The following is a 17451-nucleotide window of genomic DNA, read 5'->3' as shown; positions in this document are numbered from 1 at the left end:
TATTAGAAGGAAGTGGCTGGGCTGCAAGGTTTCACCAGGTCTACAAATTATAAGGCTGTAATTTCTTGGAAGACTGATATAGATTGAAAATGTTTATTTTTTGTTAATCATTTTTGACTTTGTAAATAGGTAGGAAGTTGTTTCTCCTGTTTCTTAGATAAGAATACAGTATGTCTACTTCATAGTTGCTGAGTTATTGCATACGTTTTGTAAAAGTGGTGAAGAGGTTTGGCAGCTCTATTAGTTATGACATTTTATGGATTGCCTTGGCTTGGAATTTGGTATTGTCGATCCTCCTTGAGTAGTGAATTTTTTTGCCCCTTATTTTAATGTGATAAGGACATTCTTTTGTGTCTGTGTAGATGCATTTTCGTGGATTTTAGCCAATTACATTGAAGTGTTGAAATTTGCCCTTTTATACTTTACTAATCTTCATTCATTCGAGTGGCCCTCTCTTCTTTTTGAGCGTACAATAAACAAAAAGATGATCTAGGTATTTCCAGTGTGTTTTTACTCAACGTGTAACGCTATCACTTTTATTTCAGGGCCACCGGTGACAGTGGGAATGAGCATCCACATTTCCAGTATAGACCAGATTTCAGAGGTCAACATGGTGAGTCCCTAGATTTATTTGAAAGAATGTTTCCATTTTATGCATTAACTTCCTTTAGTGGCAGAGTTGTCACATGGTTGCTATTTCATGCATTTTATTACCTCCTACCCCGGACAAGCAGTGGCAAAGCCAAAAAGCCCAGCTATAACCTGTTAGCCCAAGTAAACACAAGAATACATCAATGCTGTTTGCCTGAGCACTCACATGAAAGTCAGACGTAGTTGTTTTGTTAATAACTGTGTTTAGTTATGGCGGCTGACGACAATGTCAAGAACAATCGATTCCACCTTTCCACCATGATCATATGCTGTGTTGCGTTCGGTTGCGTCTGTATACCTGAGATAGGAAAGCTCTGGAACACTGATACGAAGAACTGGTTTAGTTTTGCCCCTCCTCAACACACTTCCCATAATCCATCCTCCCTGCACACATTTGCAGACTTTGACTAAAAGAGCTTTGTGATTGAGTAACAGTGCATCAAATGTTGTTGGAAGAAAGAAGGCAAAAATGAAAGGAAGCAAACAGGACAAAACGTAGGCAAGGAGAGAGGACTGAAGAAAGAATAGTTTTTTTGCTGTTTACTCAAACTACTGTGCAGTCTTTCCAAGCAACACTGTTGAAAATAGGCATAAATGCTGATGTCAAGTATGAGATGATAACGACAATGAAAAGAGTCATGATGGGCATGACATGAAACTTTGCACTTTTGTTGCTGCTGGTTAGGCTTGCTGCTCCACACCAGATCTCACAGACCTCACAACCACAAGCCTTGATGGTTCCCTTTGCCCTCTTCCACACATGACTCTAGTAGCGAAATATATGGTTAGAAGCTTGTGAGAGCAGTAGCCTTAAGTATAATAGAGAGAAGGAAAGTGGGGAACAGTACAAGTCAGCACCCAATTCTGAGGCCTGTGTTCCAGTGCCTTTCTGTTTGCCCCAGTACTCTGGTGAATCTTGAAGATTCAGAAACATAAAAAGTTTCATTAGTGAGAGCTGCTCTGAATTATGCTACCTCAAAAGGAAGTGGTGGTGGGAGCACCTGATACCAGCAACCACACACCTCTGACTATCACAGCGGGAACCGAGGCACCTTCCTTATGCCACAGCTGATGTACTGCACCACCATGTTTGCGCCTGCCCCACTTTCTCAATACATCCCTGATACAATAAACAGTGCCAAAGTCAAGATATGTGTTTGTGTCTCTGTGTAAACACAAAGCATAGCTAAGCAACATTAACTACTTTTGCGGTAACTTCAAGATGTAACACCACAAAATGTAAACAACCAGAAAATGTTGTGTGCTGATACCATCAGATGACAGACACCCCACTTGAGCCAAAGTCTAAGTTGGCACATTCACACATGCCAGAGGCTGAAGGGGGTTGACACAGATTCCTTTTCAATATATAGTATGTTTTGTTGGCAGTAGTTCTGGCAAACAGCTAAACTGTCTGTTATAAGACCTAGAAAATCGTCTGTGATGCATTTCAGAAAGAACCTGAATATGCCTTTTCTTCTACTCAAAATGCCAGAATTATCAAATGCAATTGTGTGTGCAGACCTAAGATGGGAATTGAAAAATAATCGAAGTGATGACAACATGTACGTTTAACCCCTTCCATGCTGATGACGAACCCCAGCCGTCATGCACTACGGTGCTCGTGTGCTGATGACGGCTGGGGTTCGTCACGGCCCGCCCCTGTTCGTGCTGTTTACAGCACACCAGGGGAATCGCGGCCGCATGGAAAGGGTTAAAAAAAATGTTGTTTTCAATGAAAGTCAACACTGATTTAAACATTCAAATATCGAAAACATTTGACCCATCAAGACATATAAATGAAATTCAAAAACTAAAAAGTTCTAAGATTGAGCTGCAACAGGAAGAAAGCATTGCCAATGACAAAAGGCCTGATTTATCAATGAATGGATGTAGAAATACAGGGTCTCATTTATGAGGCCCCTTGCGCTGCTGGAATGTCACTTTTTGTGACTCTCCTGTGGCACAAGAGCAAAGAGCATTATCCATATTTACCAGGTAATACTAAGCCACTTTTTGGGCTTAATACTGCCTTGTAAATATTGTTACCTTTAACACAGTTTTCTGTGTTGAAGGGGCCCGCAATTGGTGTGGCTGGGGGCGTTCTCAGCAACACCCATGGCTTTTTGACACTGCCCCAGATACATAAGAAATTGCTAAAAACGTATGCCTCCCCAGGGAAGTCCTATGGGAGCCACAACGAGGGTAAATATCTTTATTTCTACTTATTGTGTTGTGTATTCTGCAGCACACATAGTAAAAGGAAAAAGGCTCTTGCAATTGGTTTTGTGCAGGAAGGTTTAGTTTACTGCACAAAAATAATGATCCCTGCAATGCAGGCACCCTTGCACCATGTTACAAAGGCGCCTGCATTGGCGCATTTTTTTTCAATACAGAGTGGGAAACAATATACCCTTGCAGGCTTGGGCAATGAAGTTATGTAAAACAAATGGCCTACAAGGGATTTTGTTTCTTGGTACTTTGTTGTAATTGTTTGGACAATAAAGTTTTAAGAATCACACTCTCGTAGTAGTGGACAGCTGAATGAATCACAACAGTAAATGTAACAGTTCGAGAAATATCATACACGGGGCAGGTATAGTATTCACAAAGTTTTATATTGGTAAAAAAGTTTTTCAGGGATAAATTAAAAAGCAACAACACATAGTTTGCAAGGTATCATCAAATTCACCTATTTTCAAAACTATGATTAACATCTTCTCTTATAAAATTAAAACAATCAATGTTCTGGAGAGTAAGATGCTTAAGTCGACGTTTCGGTCTGTCAAGGATATAAAACCGTCAGACCATCTTCAGGACAAAGAGTTGACTGTAATCCCTTACAACAAAGTACCAAGAAACAATATCCCTTGTAGGCCATTTGTTTTACATAACTGCATTGGCGCATGGCAGCCCATAGTGCTCCGACACAGGGGAAAAGGACAGGAATGTGCCCTATCTGATAGGTACAGCGCATTCCTGCCCCTTTCTTTTGCCATTGGGCAGCATGACAGGAAGGCCTGTGGTGCTGCCCTGTGACAAAACCTCATGAACGAGGCCCTGACAAGTAACCACACATGCAGTCTGTCACTAGTCTTTGCTTTTATTCATATATTCATCCACCCATGGATATATTCTTGTATTTACCCTCTTACACAACCACAATAAAACACACACAAACTCAACAAAATATGCTAGATAAGTTAAGCGAATAAAAATCGGAAAAAAATGTGCTTCCACCTCAACATGGTGGGCATTTGTTTACAGTAACAATTAGGATTAAATATAGCAGCAGGTGGTCACCTTCTAGTCGTATGGTAAATAGCGTATCATTCTTGTAAACTTTCAGCATGGATGCCACATTTAGAAGTAGCGTATTGGACATATTGGAATGTTTAAACAATGATACACTTGAACAATACAATTAGAAAATGGTCACCTGCTTTAAACACAGTGACCACCCCAATGCGAAATACTGCCTTCCAGACTAGTCACTGAAAAGCATTCATTTTTCTACTGAACAAATGAGGTCTACAGCATTTGAAATTGGAGAAAAGAGCAGCAGCGGGTCTTAGGATGCCGCACCTCAATCCCAGTTCCAGAAATGTGTCAAAACCATTGTGCAAACAGCCACTGCGTCAGCTGCTGAGTGACGTCACTATGCTCCAGATCACAAAATAGTTTTGAATACTGATGGGGGTGCACAACTCCAAACAAAGTCCAAACCGGCAGAAATGTATGAAAATAACTCTTCTTTATTTATTAAAAGTTCTTTGAAAAAATCACTTTTGTCAAAATAGATCAGCCAAGGCGTTTCTCTTCCTCACTGGGAGCTTCCTCAGGGCAAGATCAGAATAAGAATTCAATCAAAATTGGAGGATTATTAGAAGAAGTGATGGACAGATATTAGCGCGGTTAATGGTAGAGACCAAATTGGTTCCACTAGTCCAGTGGAATAGCTCCTTTAATATCCAGAAGCTACAGGAATAAACAGTCCGATTGAGGTAGGTATTCACGATCCCCAAGGTTGGATCGCCTTAGGAGAGTGCACACGAGAAATCACACGGTAATTCTAATATGAGATCCAGACCATATAACTGGGTGTTAAAGGCACCGCTTAGCGAAAATCCCGCTCTCATATGTGGAAGGCCAAAAAACTCCTGGGCGTGTTATCTCTCCCTGTCCTGTATTCCGGACAATAAGGTAGAAGAACGCGGCGCGGCCCAGCGTGTAGAACGGTTTATTTGTGTAGCTTCTGGATATTAAAGGATAAAAAAGTAATTTTTTCAAAGAACTTTTAATAAATAAAAAAGAGTTATTTTCATACATTTCTGCCGGTTTGGACTTTGTTTGGAGTTGTGCACCCCATCAGTATTCAAAAGCATTTGAAATTGTCTTGTCACTATAACCAACTCGGAAGTCCTGTATCAAGCACAAGCTTTCCCACACAGCAATCATAAGATATACCACACTGAAGTTACAAATATATACTAAATTACAGCTGCCAAAGCAATATATTTCTTCTAAGAGAACCTAATAAGGATTATCAGAGTGTAAATCTTATATCCCCATGGTTTCTTCAAGTGGCTCCTCAGCACCATCACTCTTGCTTGTGTAATCTGTGAGATTCCATGTAACAAAATATTTGCCTACAGGCTTAAGCACAGTGTAATATCAATCAATCAAAAGGCATTTGTATAACGCACAGAGGCTTCATCCGAAGCGTCCTGGCGCTCAAATGGAGATTGATCACTGAACGAGTACTAAACGAGTAATCCACCCTTAAAAGTCTATTGGTATTAGCATATGCTTTTAACAATAAGTGAGTTAGGTTTACTAGCTTTGCCATAACTTTCCATAATAATAAATAAAGCTATGCAATGGAACATACCTTTTCTAAATGAATCAATAAGGCACTATAGCCCTTACCTGTGACTTAGCACCATAACTAACAAAGGTCTACTGAAGTTCACATAAGCTGGCAGCCATTATGCATACATTTATACAATTACAAATATTTAAATAATGACAGTTGACAAAGCAATAAACAACACATGTCAAAATGGCCTAACAAGGATTATAACAGGGTTCGTGGAGGGTCCAACAGCGAAACCCTTGCCTCCTATGGTATTTTGTGATTTCATCTAACAAATACGTGTCTGCAGCTTATACCACAGTGTGCTAATCAACCATTAAAAACCTATTGGCTTTAACATATGTTTTTTCACAATAAATAAGCCAGGCCAACTGCTTTTGTAATACCTTCGCATAACAAACAGATCAGACTTATAGCTTTGGTCATTGGCTTGTCACCCTAACTATCACAGTCCTGCAGTATTGAGTTTACGCGTTCCCACATAGCAAAAACGTGTAATACGAGCACTTTTTTTTAGTGGAAGCACACAACTATGGCCAGTCAAATATGGTACTGGAGGAAACACACGTGGCAGAGCCCAAGCCTCTCTCTCAGTAGAATTTTCAAAACCTCTTTTTATGTTGATCACATAAGATCTTTCGACAGCTGCCAAGATAAAAAAACATACGTATGTGTGAGCTGCACCAATGTGGTAGTAAACAGAGGAGTGTGTGCAAAACCAATGGTATTTTTTGTTTTGGTTATTTTAATTTTGAGAAGTTGACTTCATGTGCACCTGGGCATGGTGACATGATTCTGAAAATGAAGATCCACCACAACAGCTACCCTTAATTAAAGTTGATGCAGTAATAACCTTTTCAATGTTATGCAATTTAACTGCAATTCTTAGATTTACAGTTACTCACTTATTCATTATTATACTGGGATTGCTGCTGCATCCCTAAAGTGTTAAGTAGTACTGCAAATACCAATTTCATTAGAGACTATCATGTTTTCCATGTAGAGTGTCAAGATTGGTTGACGACGCACTCCAACAATTCAACCTCAGGTTCTGTTCTTGCTGAGCACTTTGTAGGCTTTGAACCAGGGGCACAACGGAGGCCACTGCAGCCCCCATGGTGTGAGTGGGCCCACAGGGTCTCTTGATTTGGAGGAGGCCCCCTAACCCTCTAATCCATGCCATTGCATGACTTACAGAATGCGTGCAATGACATGGAATAAAAAAGATTTAAACGCTCTGGAAAGCCACTCTGCTTTGCGGAGCAGATCCCTGCAGTCTAGGGAGGCCCAACCATTCAGGGGGTCCCCATTGAGGCCAATATGCTGTGGGGGGCCTCATCATATTGTGTTACACCACTGCTTAGAACATTGACCATATTGGGCAGTTGGTCCCTCTGGCCAGCCCTTTTCAATCCTTATCAAACCCAGACCAGTGGCAGGGTGTTTGGGATGTTACACCCTCCCTAATGAATGTATTTTCTCTTAAATAGTTGGGTGCAGTGCTTTCAGTCCGGTAAGGTGGTGTCCCTGTGGGACTTCACCCTGAATGTTTCCATACCCACAGACAAAAACACACACATTCTCTCTCCCTCTCGGCTTTATAAGCCTTCAGAAATGTTGGTTACTCGACTAAATATTCTGTTCCTGTGTTACTCTCACTTGGTACTCCTACCACTCCCCAGCCATCTCCATTTTCACTGTCCCTGTAGCTCCTCTCATGCTCCCCGCTTGTGCTGTACTGTATTTTAACGCAAAAACAACAGTTATATATTTAATCTTATAAAGCGCGCAGCTACCCGAAGGTTTCCCGGTGCTAAACCAAAGACATAGGGAGTGTGCTTGCAGACTCGTTTATTGATTGAAAAGCCAGGTTTTAAGATCCCTGCGGAATGTAAGATGGTTAGATTCCGTTCGAAGAGGAAGAGAGTTCCACAGGGACGGGGCTAAGAAGGCAAATGAACGACCGCCCATTCTGGCTCCCCTAATTCTGGGAATCTGGAGTTTGTGTTGGTTGGTTGACCGCAGAGAGCGCGAGGGGATGTACAGATGAATCAAGGATGTTAGATATTGAGGTGCCTTACCCCAGATGATTCTATCAGTTGATGGACAGAATGCAGAACAATGTCATACATTCACCCCAGTACAGAGATCTGGGCCTAAGTCCATCATTTTTTTGCTCACCAAGCCACCCCAGTTCAGACATGGCCATATGTACAATCAGTCTTGACCCTGTGCCTCATGGGAACAGTCCAGCCCGAACTGCCAAGCCATGTCTTCCTTGGACCGGAATCAAGCATCCTCGGACCGGTTTCTGGCTATCAGCCGTCATCAGCCAGGATAGCTTGACTCCAGTGGCGTGGAGAGCACGGGACTCACGTCTGAGCATACCCGTCCCACTCGGGGTGACAAATGCAAAAGGAAGAGTTGATGGACAGAATGCAAAACAATGTCAAACATTCACCCCAGTACAGAGATCTGGGCCTAAATCCATGTTTTTTTTGCTCACCAAGCCACCCCAGTTCATACATGGCCATATCCAAATCAGCCTTGACCCTGTGCCTCATGGTAACAGTCCAGCCTGAACTGCCAAGCCATGTCTTCCCTGGACCGGAATCAAGCATCCTAGGACCGGTTTCTGGCTATCAGCCGTCATCAGCCAGGATAGCTTGACCGCAGTGGCGTGGAGAGCACGGGATTCACGTCTGAGCATACCCGTCCCGATCGGGGTGACAAATGCAAAAACAACAGTTGATGGACAGAATGCAGAACAATGTGATACATTCACCCCAGTACAGAGATCTGGGCCTAAGTCCATCATTTTTTTGCTCACCAAGCCACCCCAGTTCAGACATGGCCATATGTACAATCAGTCTTGACCCTGTGCCTCATGGGAACAGTCCAGCCCGAACTGCCAAGCCATGTCTTCCTTGGACCGGAATCAAGCATCCTCGGACCGGTTTCTGGCTATCAGCCGTCATCAGCCAGGATAGCTTGACTCCAGTGGCGTGGAGAGCACGGGACTCACGTCTGAGCATACCCGTCCCACTCGGGGTGACAAATGCAAAAGGAACAGTTGATGGACAGAATGCAAAACAATGTCAAACATTCACCCCAGTACAGAGATCTGGGCCTAAGTCCATCGTTTTTTTGCTCACCAAGCCACCCCAGTTCAGACATGGCCATATCCAAATCAGCCTTGACCCTGTGCCTCATGGTAACAGTCCAGCCTGAACTGCCAAGCCATGTCTTCCCTGGACCGGAATCAAGCATCCTAGGACCGGTTTCTGGCTATCAGCCGTCATCAGCCAGGATAGCTTGACCGCAGTGGCGTGGAGAGCACGGGATTCACGTCTGAGCATACCCGTCCCGATCGGGGTGACAAATGCAAAAACAACAGTTGATGGACAGAATGCAAAACAATGTCAAACATTCACCCCAGTACAGAGATCTGGGCCTAAGTCCATCGTTTTTTTGCTCACCAAGCCACCCCAGTTCAGACATGGCCATATCCAAATCAGCCTTGACCCTGTGCCTCATGGTAACAGTCCAGCCTGAACTGCCAAGCCATGTCTTCCCTGGACCGGAATCAAGCATCCTAGGACCGGTTTCTGGCTATCAGCCGTCATCAGCCAGGATAGCTTGACCGCAGTGGCGTGGAGAGCACGGGATTCACGTCTGAGCATACCCGTCCCGATCGGGGTGACAAATGCAAAAACAACAGTTGATGGACAGAATGCAGAACAATGTCATACATTCACCTCAGTACAGAGATCTGGGTCTGAGTGTTTTTTTGCTTGTATTTTAACATTATATGCCAGCTTGATTGTTAGAAAATCAGTAGCTCTCCTCCCCCCATTTTTACTCACCAAGCTACGCCCCTGCCCAGACATCCTACTGCTATACAATACAGGTGCTCTGTGCACCAGGGAAGATTCTTAAATGCTTATTGCTACATGTGTGTGAGATCCGCATTGGATCAAGGCATGGTGCTTCCAAAAGTACACACTGACACTTCGGCTGATGATTTGGTTTTAGAAACGCTTCTCTCACCCGAGCTGGGCCTGCAAGCAAGACTGCTCAGCCAGCCTTACTCAGGCTCTCAAGTACCTCAGCTGTTTACCAACCTCCCGCCCTGGGAGTTCGGAGCAGTGCGCAGTCTATTAATAAAGTCATTCAGAATTTGGCATGGTTGAGAGGCCACACCGGGCCTGTGCCAAGAAACCTTTGCATTTGGGAAAGGAGTCGAGCGTCAAAACGCTGACTTCACGGGAACAGCAACAAAAAAACCCTGATAATTATAGCTAATAAGGCAATTTTTTGTTTCAGCTTCTGGTCCAAGATTGAATCATTAAAATCCATAGCCGGTTTAGAAAACAGGAGCAGTTTGGTGTCTCAGGGGGCATGAGTGTGACTGCTGTGAAAGGAGAGCATAGAGCTTCAAGCATTTTTCGGTTAAACAACTTTGAAAGAAAACAACATAAAAGGGCCTTTCATATTTCAGTTACTGGATACCAGCAATTTGCATTTCTTGCTTTTACCGCAGTTCTCCAAGGTAGGAGGCGGGTGCGCATGCATTATTGATAATAACTTGCTGCATTAGAAGAATGCCATTTCCGTTTGCAGAATAAAGCTCGGCATTCCGGAAGCTCGAACACTGGAGACACGGAAGGTGGTTGCGTGATGGTGCATTAACGCATGGGCAAGGGATATACAGTACCGGAGCGTATCAACTTTCAACATTTTAGCAGTTAAGTGCCTAAAATGGCCGCCAAGGTGGTTGTGTCTGTTTGGAATGTTTCTTAGGACAGAGTTCTAATGCGGGAATACAAGCTGTCAGCTATTACTCTAAAGGCTGTTTTCACTGTTGCTGTTTGCCTATCCTTCCACATAGTAGCCCCAGGAACCAGGTGGCCATTAGAATCTCTGCCTTATTATACAGGAAGCTCTCTTTTTCTTAGTTGTTTCTATACTTCTGGAGGGCCTTGCCCTATAGCTCTGGCCACAAACCGTATAACAAATGGAGGGCCAAATTATGCAGCAGGGTTGACTAAGGTATTGAGCAACAAAGGGCAAATTATGCACCATAACATGATACGTTCTGTGGCAGTACTTTTTCGTAATTTTCTCATTTTAGTACATGCTAATACTTCTTTAGCAACTCTTTCCTCATTAGTACAGGCTTTAATAATTGAAAGCATCAATTATCGACCTAAAGGTGACCATTATTCTTTTGCATGTTTGCAAATATATAGTAGATCGTGGATTATCAGGCAAGTGTGGTAAATCCAAAATTATATGGAAAACGCCACAGAATCAGATAATTCCAGTGGATCTGGCTATAGCCCTCCTGACTGCCCTGGCCTCCTTCCTGCTTCACGTCTCCTCTTTCTCCCGGGAAATGAGGTCAAGTGTCCGGCCACAGGTCAGCTATCTGCAAGGTCCTATTGTAACTCTGCAGCACTGATTCAAAGTGACATCTCCTGGGTATACAGAAAGACATGTGTCATTTATATGAACTAGTTTTAGTAATTAAATGTCTATTTTAACTTATTACAACTCTTGCAGTACCTGCCATGTCCGACAGACTCTTGTGCCATTTTCTCAATCATTTTTTTCTGTTATGACCTTTAAATGAGGCTATCAAAAAGGCTGAAAAAGACAGAAGGTAGAAAATGAAGCAAAAGAACCCATTATATGATGTTTCCTTTATCGAAAGAGTGAAATGCAACAGCAGCAAACACAGCTCTGTGAACGAACTGAGCAGATAGCAGGCCTCAGTACACGTAGATCATTCAGCAGAATAACATTGATACATATTTCATAGGCATAAATCCATCTGGATATTCAGGCAAAACCACCTTAACGATCCCATCTTGTACCTGAGGCACAACTGTGTATTCCTGTTGTTTAGGAGAGGGAATGGAGGAAGTTGGGAGGGTTCTCAGATATTTCTGAGCATGTGTGCATTTATGGTGAAAGTGAGCACTGAAGGGAAATAGAGTATTCTCACTAGCAAATGAACCTCAAAGGCGAGGGGAGAAAAAGCCCCCTCTCATTGTCTCGAATGGATTAGCCACCTGCAATATCAGCCTAGAGAGAGCATTTCTCTGGCATAGATAAAATGTTTCCCAGACCTAGGATCTAATAGAGAGTGAGCGGTAATTTGATTGTCTGTCACATCCATCCCCATGGTCGAATCTCCCTGAACTATATACAATGTAGTTGGCGCCTTGTGGCAGCCACAGCAAGTTATAATTCTGATTGACAGCAATGATTCCTGGCACTTAGTCTTACAGAATGCATATATACTTCTGAAGTCTGACCTAGTTTTCTAGATGTGTAAGGAAACTGTTGTATGGCACAGGATAGTCACTCCACCTTTTTTAGTAGCAAGTGAGGTTTTCAAATAGTGGGGTCAGAGATAGTAGTCCCAAACCACCCACAGGAAATGAAACGAGAGGGAAAGGTATAGATGAATGTGTATAATGTCTTGTAGGAAGCAGAGGCTGCGGTCATCCTGTAGGGGGACCTGTCTACTTCTTGTGTATCTGAGAAAGGTTAACAGTATTACTGTACCATGTGTTTTCTGTATTATGAGAAAAGTACTAGGATAATATACGTCAATCTACGTCAAGTATTTGGACACAGCTCCTCTGTGACTGGTCTGTCTGTGCCCATCAACTTGAGTGGCCAGGAGGTAGGTCTCTAGCAACATCTATTGTTTTGTCACCTGGCAAACTTCGAGGAAAACATCATTTGTTTACTTGTGGTGGATTTATGAATATTCCCACGATACCCTCAGGGATTTCAATACATGTTCAAGATCTATAGTGTTAAACAAATTCTTTCAATCTCCCTTCTATCATTACCATCATAATTGCCAGCTCTAGCAGCCCAAAACTGCCAGCTGCCCTGCTGCTTGAATGAAGGACTAAAACTGCATCTTGAACCCAGGACTATTAGAGTGATTCCAAGGGCTAGCTGCCAGGCCTCCTGAATAGAGCCTCAGTAACAGAAAAGGCTCCAATGACCTTGCATACAGACTTCGACACTGCTGTGAGTCCTACCCCACAAGTGGTGCCACCCTGGTGCTGGAACTTTGAAAGTGGGCGTAAAGGTGCCCTGCCAACCCGCTGTAGTCCTCTGAGCAGAATCAACATATTGCAATGCATCTCCTCACAGCTCTGCTTCGGAACCGCTGCTGTACGACACCCCACGTAACAGGTCTTTGCATCGCAGTCCATATTCTCCATGGAACTGCCACAGCATGACTCATCGCGAGCCCCTCGCCGATGGCATTCTCGATGTAAACCCATTGTATAGCAACCTCCTCTGAACCACCGGTGTGCGACACTTCATCGTTAAAGGGCTTCTCATCGCAGCCCCTCTTCAATGGCATCCACTATGATGATGCTGGGCCTTGCACTGCTGTCTCTCAGCTCTTTGAAACCACTGCTGCGCGATGCATCCTTGAGACAGAGCTCACAATGCTCCACAACCAGGATTTAAGGTACTTTCTTCAGCTAACCTGGTCCCAGTATCTGGCCTGGGGTCCATTGTAGTTAGTCCAACCGGATAACCACAGTTGGCGCTTTGTGCTTTTAGGCACTGTTTTTACTTAAAACTTTAAAATTGCATGTCTTTGGTTCTACTGTTTAGATTCTTGTGCTTTTGGTGTCAAATAATTTATTCCATTTTAGTACTGTTTGAAATGCTGCATAAATACTTTACACACAATGCCTCTCAGTTAAGCCTAACTGCTTTTGCGCCAAGCTACAAGAGGGTGAAGCACAGGGTAATTTTGGGTTTGCTTGTGTTTCACCCTGACAAAGATTGTGGTTAGGCATGGGCGGAAAATCCGTTCCGCTCGCGGATTTTGCGGATTTTCGGGAAATCCGCAATCCGCGAGATTTGCGAATCTCCCGCAAAATCCGCAAATCCGCGAGCAGCGGATTTTGCTCGCACTGCTCGCACTGTTCGCGTGAGTTCGCGTGAGTTCGCGCCCCGCGAATAAGTGCAAAAGTGCAGAAATACGATTTTAGCAAAACTGAAAGTAACTACTTACCAGGTTCAAAAGTTCAGGCTCATCATTAGTAGCCATTTCCTGTAGTGCTTCCTGAGGGGCCCCTCCAGAGTTCAGTTGCCAGTTGAAACTATTATGTGACCCTGCTCTGAACCTCAGAATAGTTACACATATGCCACAAAGGTCCTGAATTACAGCTAAGGGAGACAAGCAGGAGCCAGGCTGGAAGTTAAAATCCATTAATCAGCCCCTAATTCATTATTGTCAGTTGGGGCAGGGCAGGTGTTGTAACTAATTTTGCAACAATGAAAGCACTTAGCAAGTGCAAAAGATCACTAATCAGGGCGCACTAAGGAAGCAGGTGCCAGCTAAAAAAATATTCTGTGACACATTAATCAGCCCCAAATTAATTCAGGTCACTTGAGGCAGGGAAGGTGTGATTTGCTTTGCCGAAAATAATGTACACTGGACAACCAGAGGGTGTGGTGATGAAACAGAGGGTGGCATGGGTGGGCCAGAGGGTGGCATGAGTAGTCAGAGAGTGGCAGTGGTGACAGAGAGTGGCAGTGATGAAGAAGAGTGTCCCAAACAGGCTGGACACGTAGAAACAACAAGTTCGCGAAACTTGCGACCCGACAGGTAAGTTCGCAATTTGCGAAAGTGTACAAAACCCTCGCGAACTGGCAGAAACACGGGCGAACACAAAAAAAAAAAATCCGCAAATTCGCGGGAATTCGCGGATTTTGCGGATTGCGAATCCGCAAATCCGCAAAATTCGCGAACGCGAGATCCGCAAAATTCGCTCATGCTTAATTGTGGTTGCTGCTTGAGTATGGTCTCATCCCCTCTACCAGTAACCTAATTACCTACAGTATCTATAAGAAAAGTTTTAGGGAATGGCTGTAATTCCTTGAAATTACTTTAATCTCTTTTAATTTCCTTTATTTTCAGTGTACTTGGTAGTTAGGTCAGCTATTCCATAGGAAAAGCATTTTTTTGTGTAACTTATAGCTTTGGCCCTGTTTGATGCATCTGCACAAAACTTTCCCAAAAAATGCTACTATTTGGCTAGTTTTTGCAAGAAAGGTTTTGTGTTGAACTGTCAAGCAAGGGTCGAGAAAAAAGGGGGTCTGAAAACACAAAAACCTATGCATTTTCAAGAGACATTTTAAGGAAGGGCTGCAGCAAAAAGTGCTGAATGGAATTACACCAAATACCAGGAAGCTTATCTTGGTCCACAGATTGTGCGTTTTGTGATTTGGTATATCCATTCACTAATTTTTGTTAGAAATTAAGGGTAAAAAATATTTGTATATTAGGACAGTTGGGTCCCAGAGAGGCTCAAAAGACTCTCCAGGGAGCCCTAATTACAAAATAGAGCATTCTGATTGGCCCAGGGGAGCTTTCTTTCCTTTGGGCCATCTCTCTTCCACAGGAGTCAGGCTCACATGGGATCGAGCGCTCTCATTAGCTGTTGGCAACATTAGAAAAAAGTTGCTGCCAGCCATTACAGGACTGGGGAACTTAGTCCCCAGTTCAGAAGTTTGGAACAAAAAAAATAACATAAGGGGGCATGGTAGGAATACCCTGCCCCCGTAGGCCACACAGAGGGGACCCTGAGGGACACCACCTGGGACCAAAGCGGAACAAAAGGTAACATTTGCAGTGATCCCTGGTGATTGGGTCCCCTGGGTCTGACAAGGCTCAGGGAGAGGGTCCATCCAGCCCCTATCACCTTTTAAACAACAAAGGCTCTGGGGGTGGGGGTCCCCAAGATCTAATGAGGCTCCGGGAGGGTGGCCGCACAGCCCCCTCCCCACTGAGAAAAAAAGATAACTAGGCCCTGGGGTATTGGGTCCCCAGGGCCTAATGAGGCTTGGAGAGTGTGGGGCACACAACCCCCTCCCCTTTTTTTAATTGGAATGGCACCGGGGGGATGGGATCCCCAGGACCTCATAAGGCTGAGGGAGGGAGGCCACCTGACCTCCCTCCCCTTTTTTTATTATATTTGGCCCTGAATTGGGTCCCCGGGGATTTCCAAAGGCCAATCTTGTGCTGCTCATGTCAAAGGCAATGAGATTGTGAGGTTGGATTCCTGCTGGGGGCTTGGCCATATGGCCAAGCCCTTCATCCAACCCCTCACTGCGCATGCCCAAAGGGAGTGGTAGGCTTTATGTATGGTAGTAAAATTTTGCTTTAAGTTAAAAAAAAACTAGAAATTCACTGAAAAAACACAAAGGTTAAAGGAGCGCTATAGTTTGTGTGATGAAAAATATATGTTTTTGTTTAACTAAAACCATAGTCAGTCAGTCAAAAACTTTATTTCGGCAATTTCTGCCATAAAAGTGCAAAATACCACATTGTTAAAATCATCATCATAAAATGACAGACTAATAATTTTTTTTAAAGTAAAAGGTTGAACTGGGAAAAACAGTTGCAATTTGTGTATCAACTAGCGAGTTGAAACCGTAGTAATTCACTGACAAATCCAAAGTTTAAAGTAATGTTATAGATAGATGAATATGACAATATTAATGTTTTGAACTAGAAAAACCACAGAAGTTCACCAGTTACAGTTATCAGAACTAACTATAACTTGCTCCCGTGCCATAAACTGGTTATGACCTCACATATTACATCACTCATGACATGTTCTATGACATCACTGGTGACATCTCAAATTACATCATTGAGCACATCACTGATGGCATCATCCAAGCTTCTTTTGCACATATCTTTTTATAACTAGTATGGCATGATAGGCTTGAAAGTAACTACAAAATATCTCAGAATAATATGAAGCATTATTAACTCCATCACAGATACAACTACCTTGGGAGTAGAAAGTATGGGTTATGTACAACATCAACCCTCTACCATACACTTCTCAATTAGCATAGTTCACATTTGTAGGATAGTACCCCTTTGTGTATAGTCACCCCCCAATTTTTTGCTCCAACTGCTGATAGTTATAACCATGATAGTGCACTGGAGTCTGCTTCCAAGACCCCAGTGTCTGTGCTCTCCTAACACTGCTATGTTTGACTTGCTAAGCCCAAATTGGCAAACACTTTACTCCCTTATAAGTACATAGAATATGGTACCAGGGGTACCAGGGGCATAGGTGGTTTAGGAGTCCCCAGGGCTGCAGCATGTTTTTGTGCCACTCTGGATTACCCAAGCAAACTACTGACAGCAAGCATGCCATTGCAGACCGCAGGAGCAGTGTAAACTCAAACTCGACTGTGCCCTCACCATGTGTGCCACAGACAAATGCACGGCCTATAATATATGTCAAACACTCCTAAGGTAGGCCTCCCCAGCCCCGGAGGCAGGGTGCATTATGTAAAATGTGTGGACATATAAGTGCAAGTCTATTTGTCCCTATAATGGTGTTTCCCATTCAAAACTACTATAAGTGTTATCGTCCATAGATTAACATGGGCTACCAACCAGGCACTCTTGAGATTAACAGCTCCATTATGGTACCACTAAAATAGTTTATCAAACGATGTGCCGCCTCACTCCTGACATGTTTCTCATGCCCTGGGTGACCTGGCATGCACCCAGGTGGCGACCTTAGAGGTTGCCCACCTGGTTGCCCCAGCTGTGCTGAGTTCTGGCTGACCAAATCACACTTTTCAATGCCTGCGACGACCAAGACAACATCCTTACTTACTGCGAGGCAGCAAGATCACTCCCAGGAACAAAGGCTTGGGCAGGAGGGGGGTCACACCTTCCTCCTCCCAAGCAGGATAGTAAATTGGCACATCAAGGTAGTGAGCTTCAAAGCTTGCACTGTGTCTGTCCCTCCTGAGTAGGACACATGCCTCCTCTTGCTCCAAGCATGCTTGCCTCTGGGCAAGCCAGGAAATTAAGTAGGCAGGAGGTGCACACCTCT

The 17451-nt window shown here is 43.7% G+C and overlaps 1 protein-coding gene across 1 annotated transcript in view; it reads left to right on the top strand.

The window, feature by feature from the left end:
- The window catches only part of LOC147718900 (gamma-aminobutyric acid receptor subunit beta-4-like), a 790247-nt gene that overhangs the window by 131008 nt on the left and 641788 nt on the right, over positions 1 to 17451 (top strand). Inside the window, exon 3 of the mRNA XM_086967262.1 lies at positions 546 to 613. Coding sequence (XP_086823388.1) covers positions 546 to 613 — 68 coding nt within the window. The remainder of the gene's footprint in view (positions 1 to 545; positions 614 to 17451) is intronic.

This window comes from Lissotriton vulgaris, chromosome 4_1 (assembly GCF_964263255.1).
Source record: "Lissotriton vulgaris chromosome 4_1, aLisVul1.2, whole genome shotgun sequence".
Lineage (NCBI taxonomy): Eukaryota > Metazoa > Chordata > Amphibia > Caudata > Salamandridae > Lissotriton > Lissotriton vulgaris.
The sequence above is the reverse complement of the archived record's forward strand: the minus strand, read 5'-3'. Positions and strand labels throughout refer to the sequence as shown.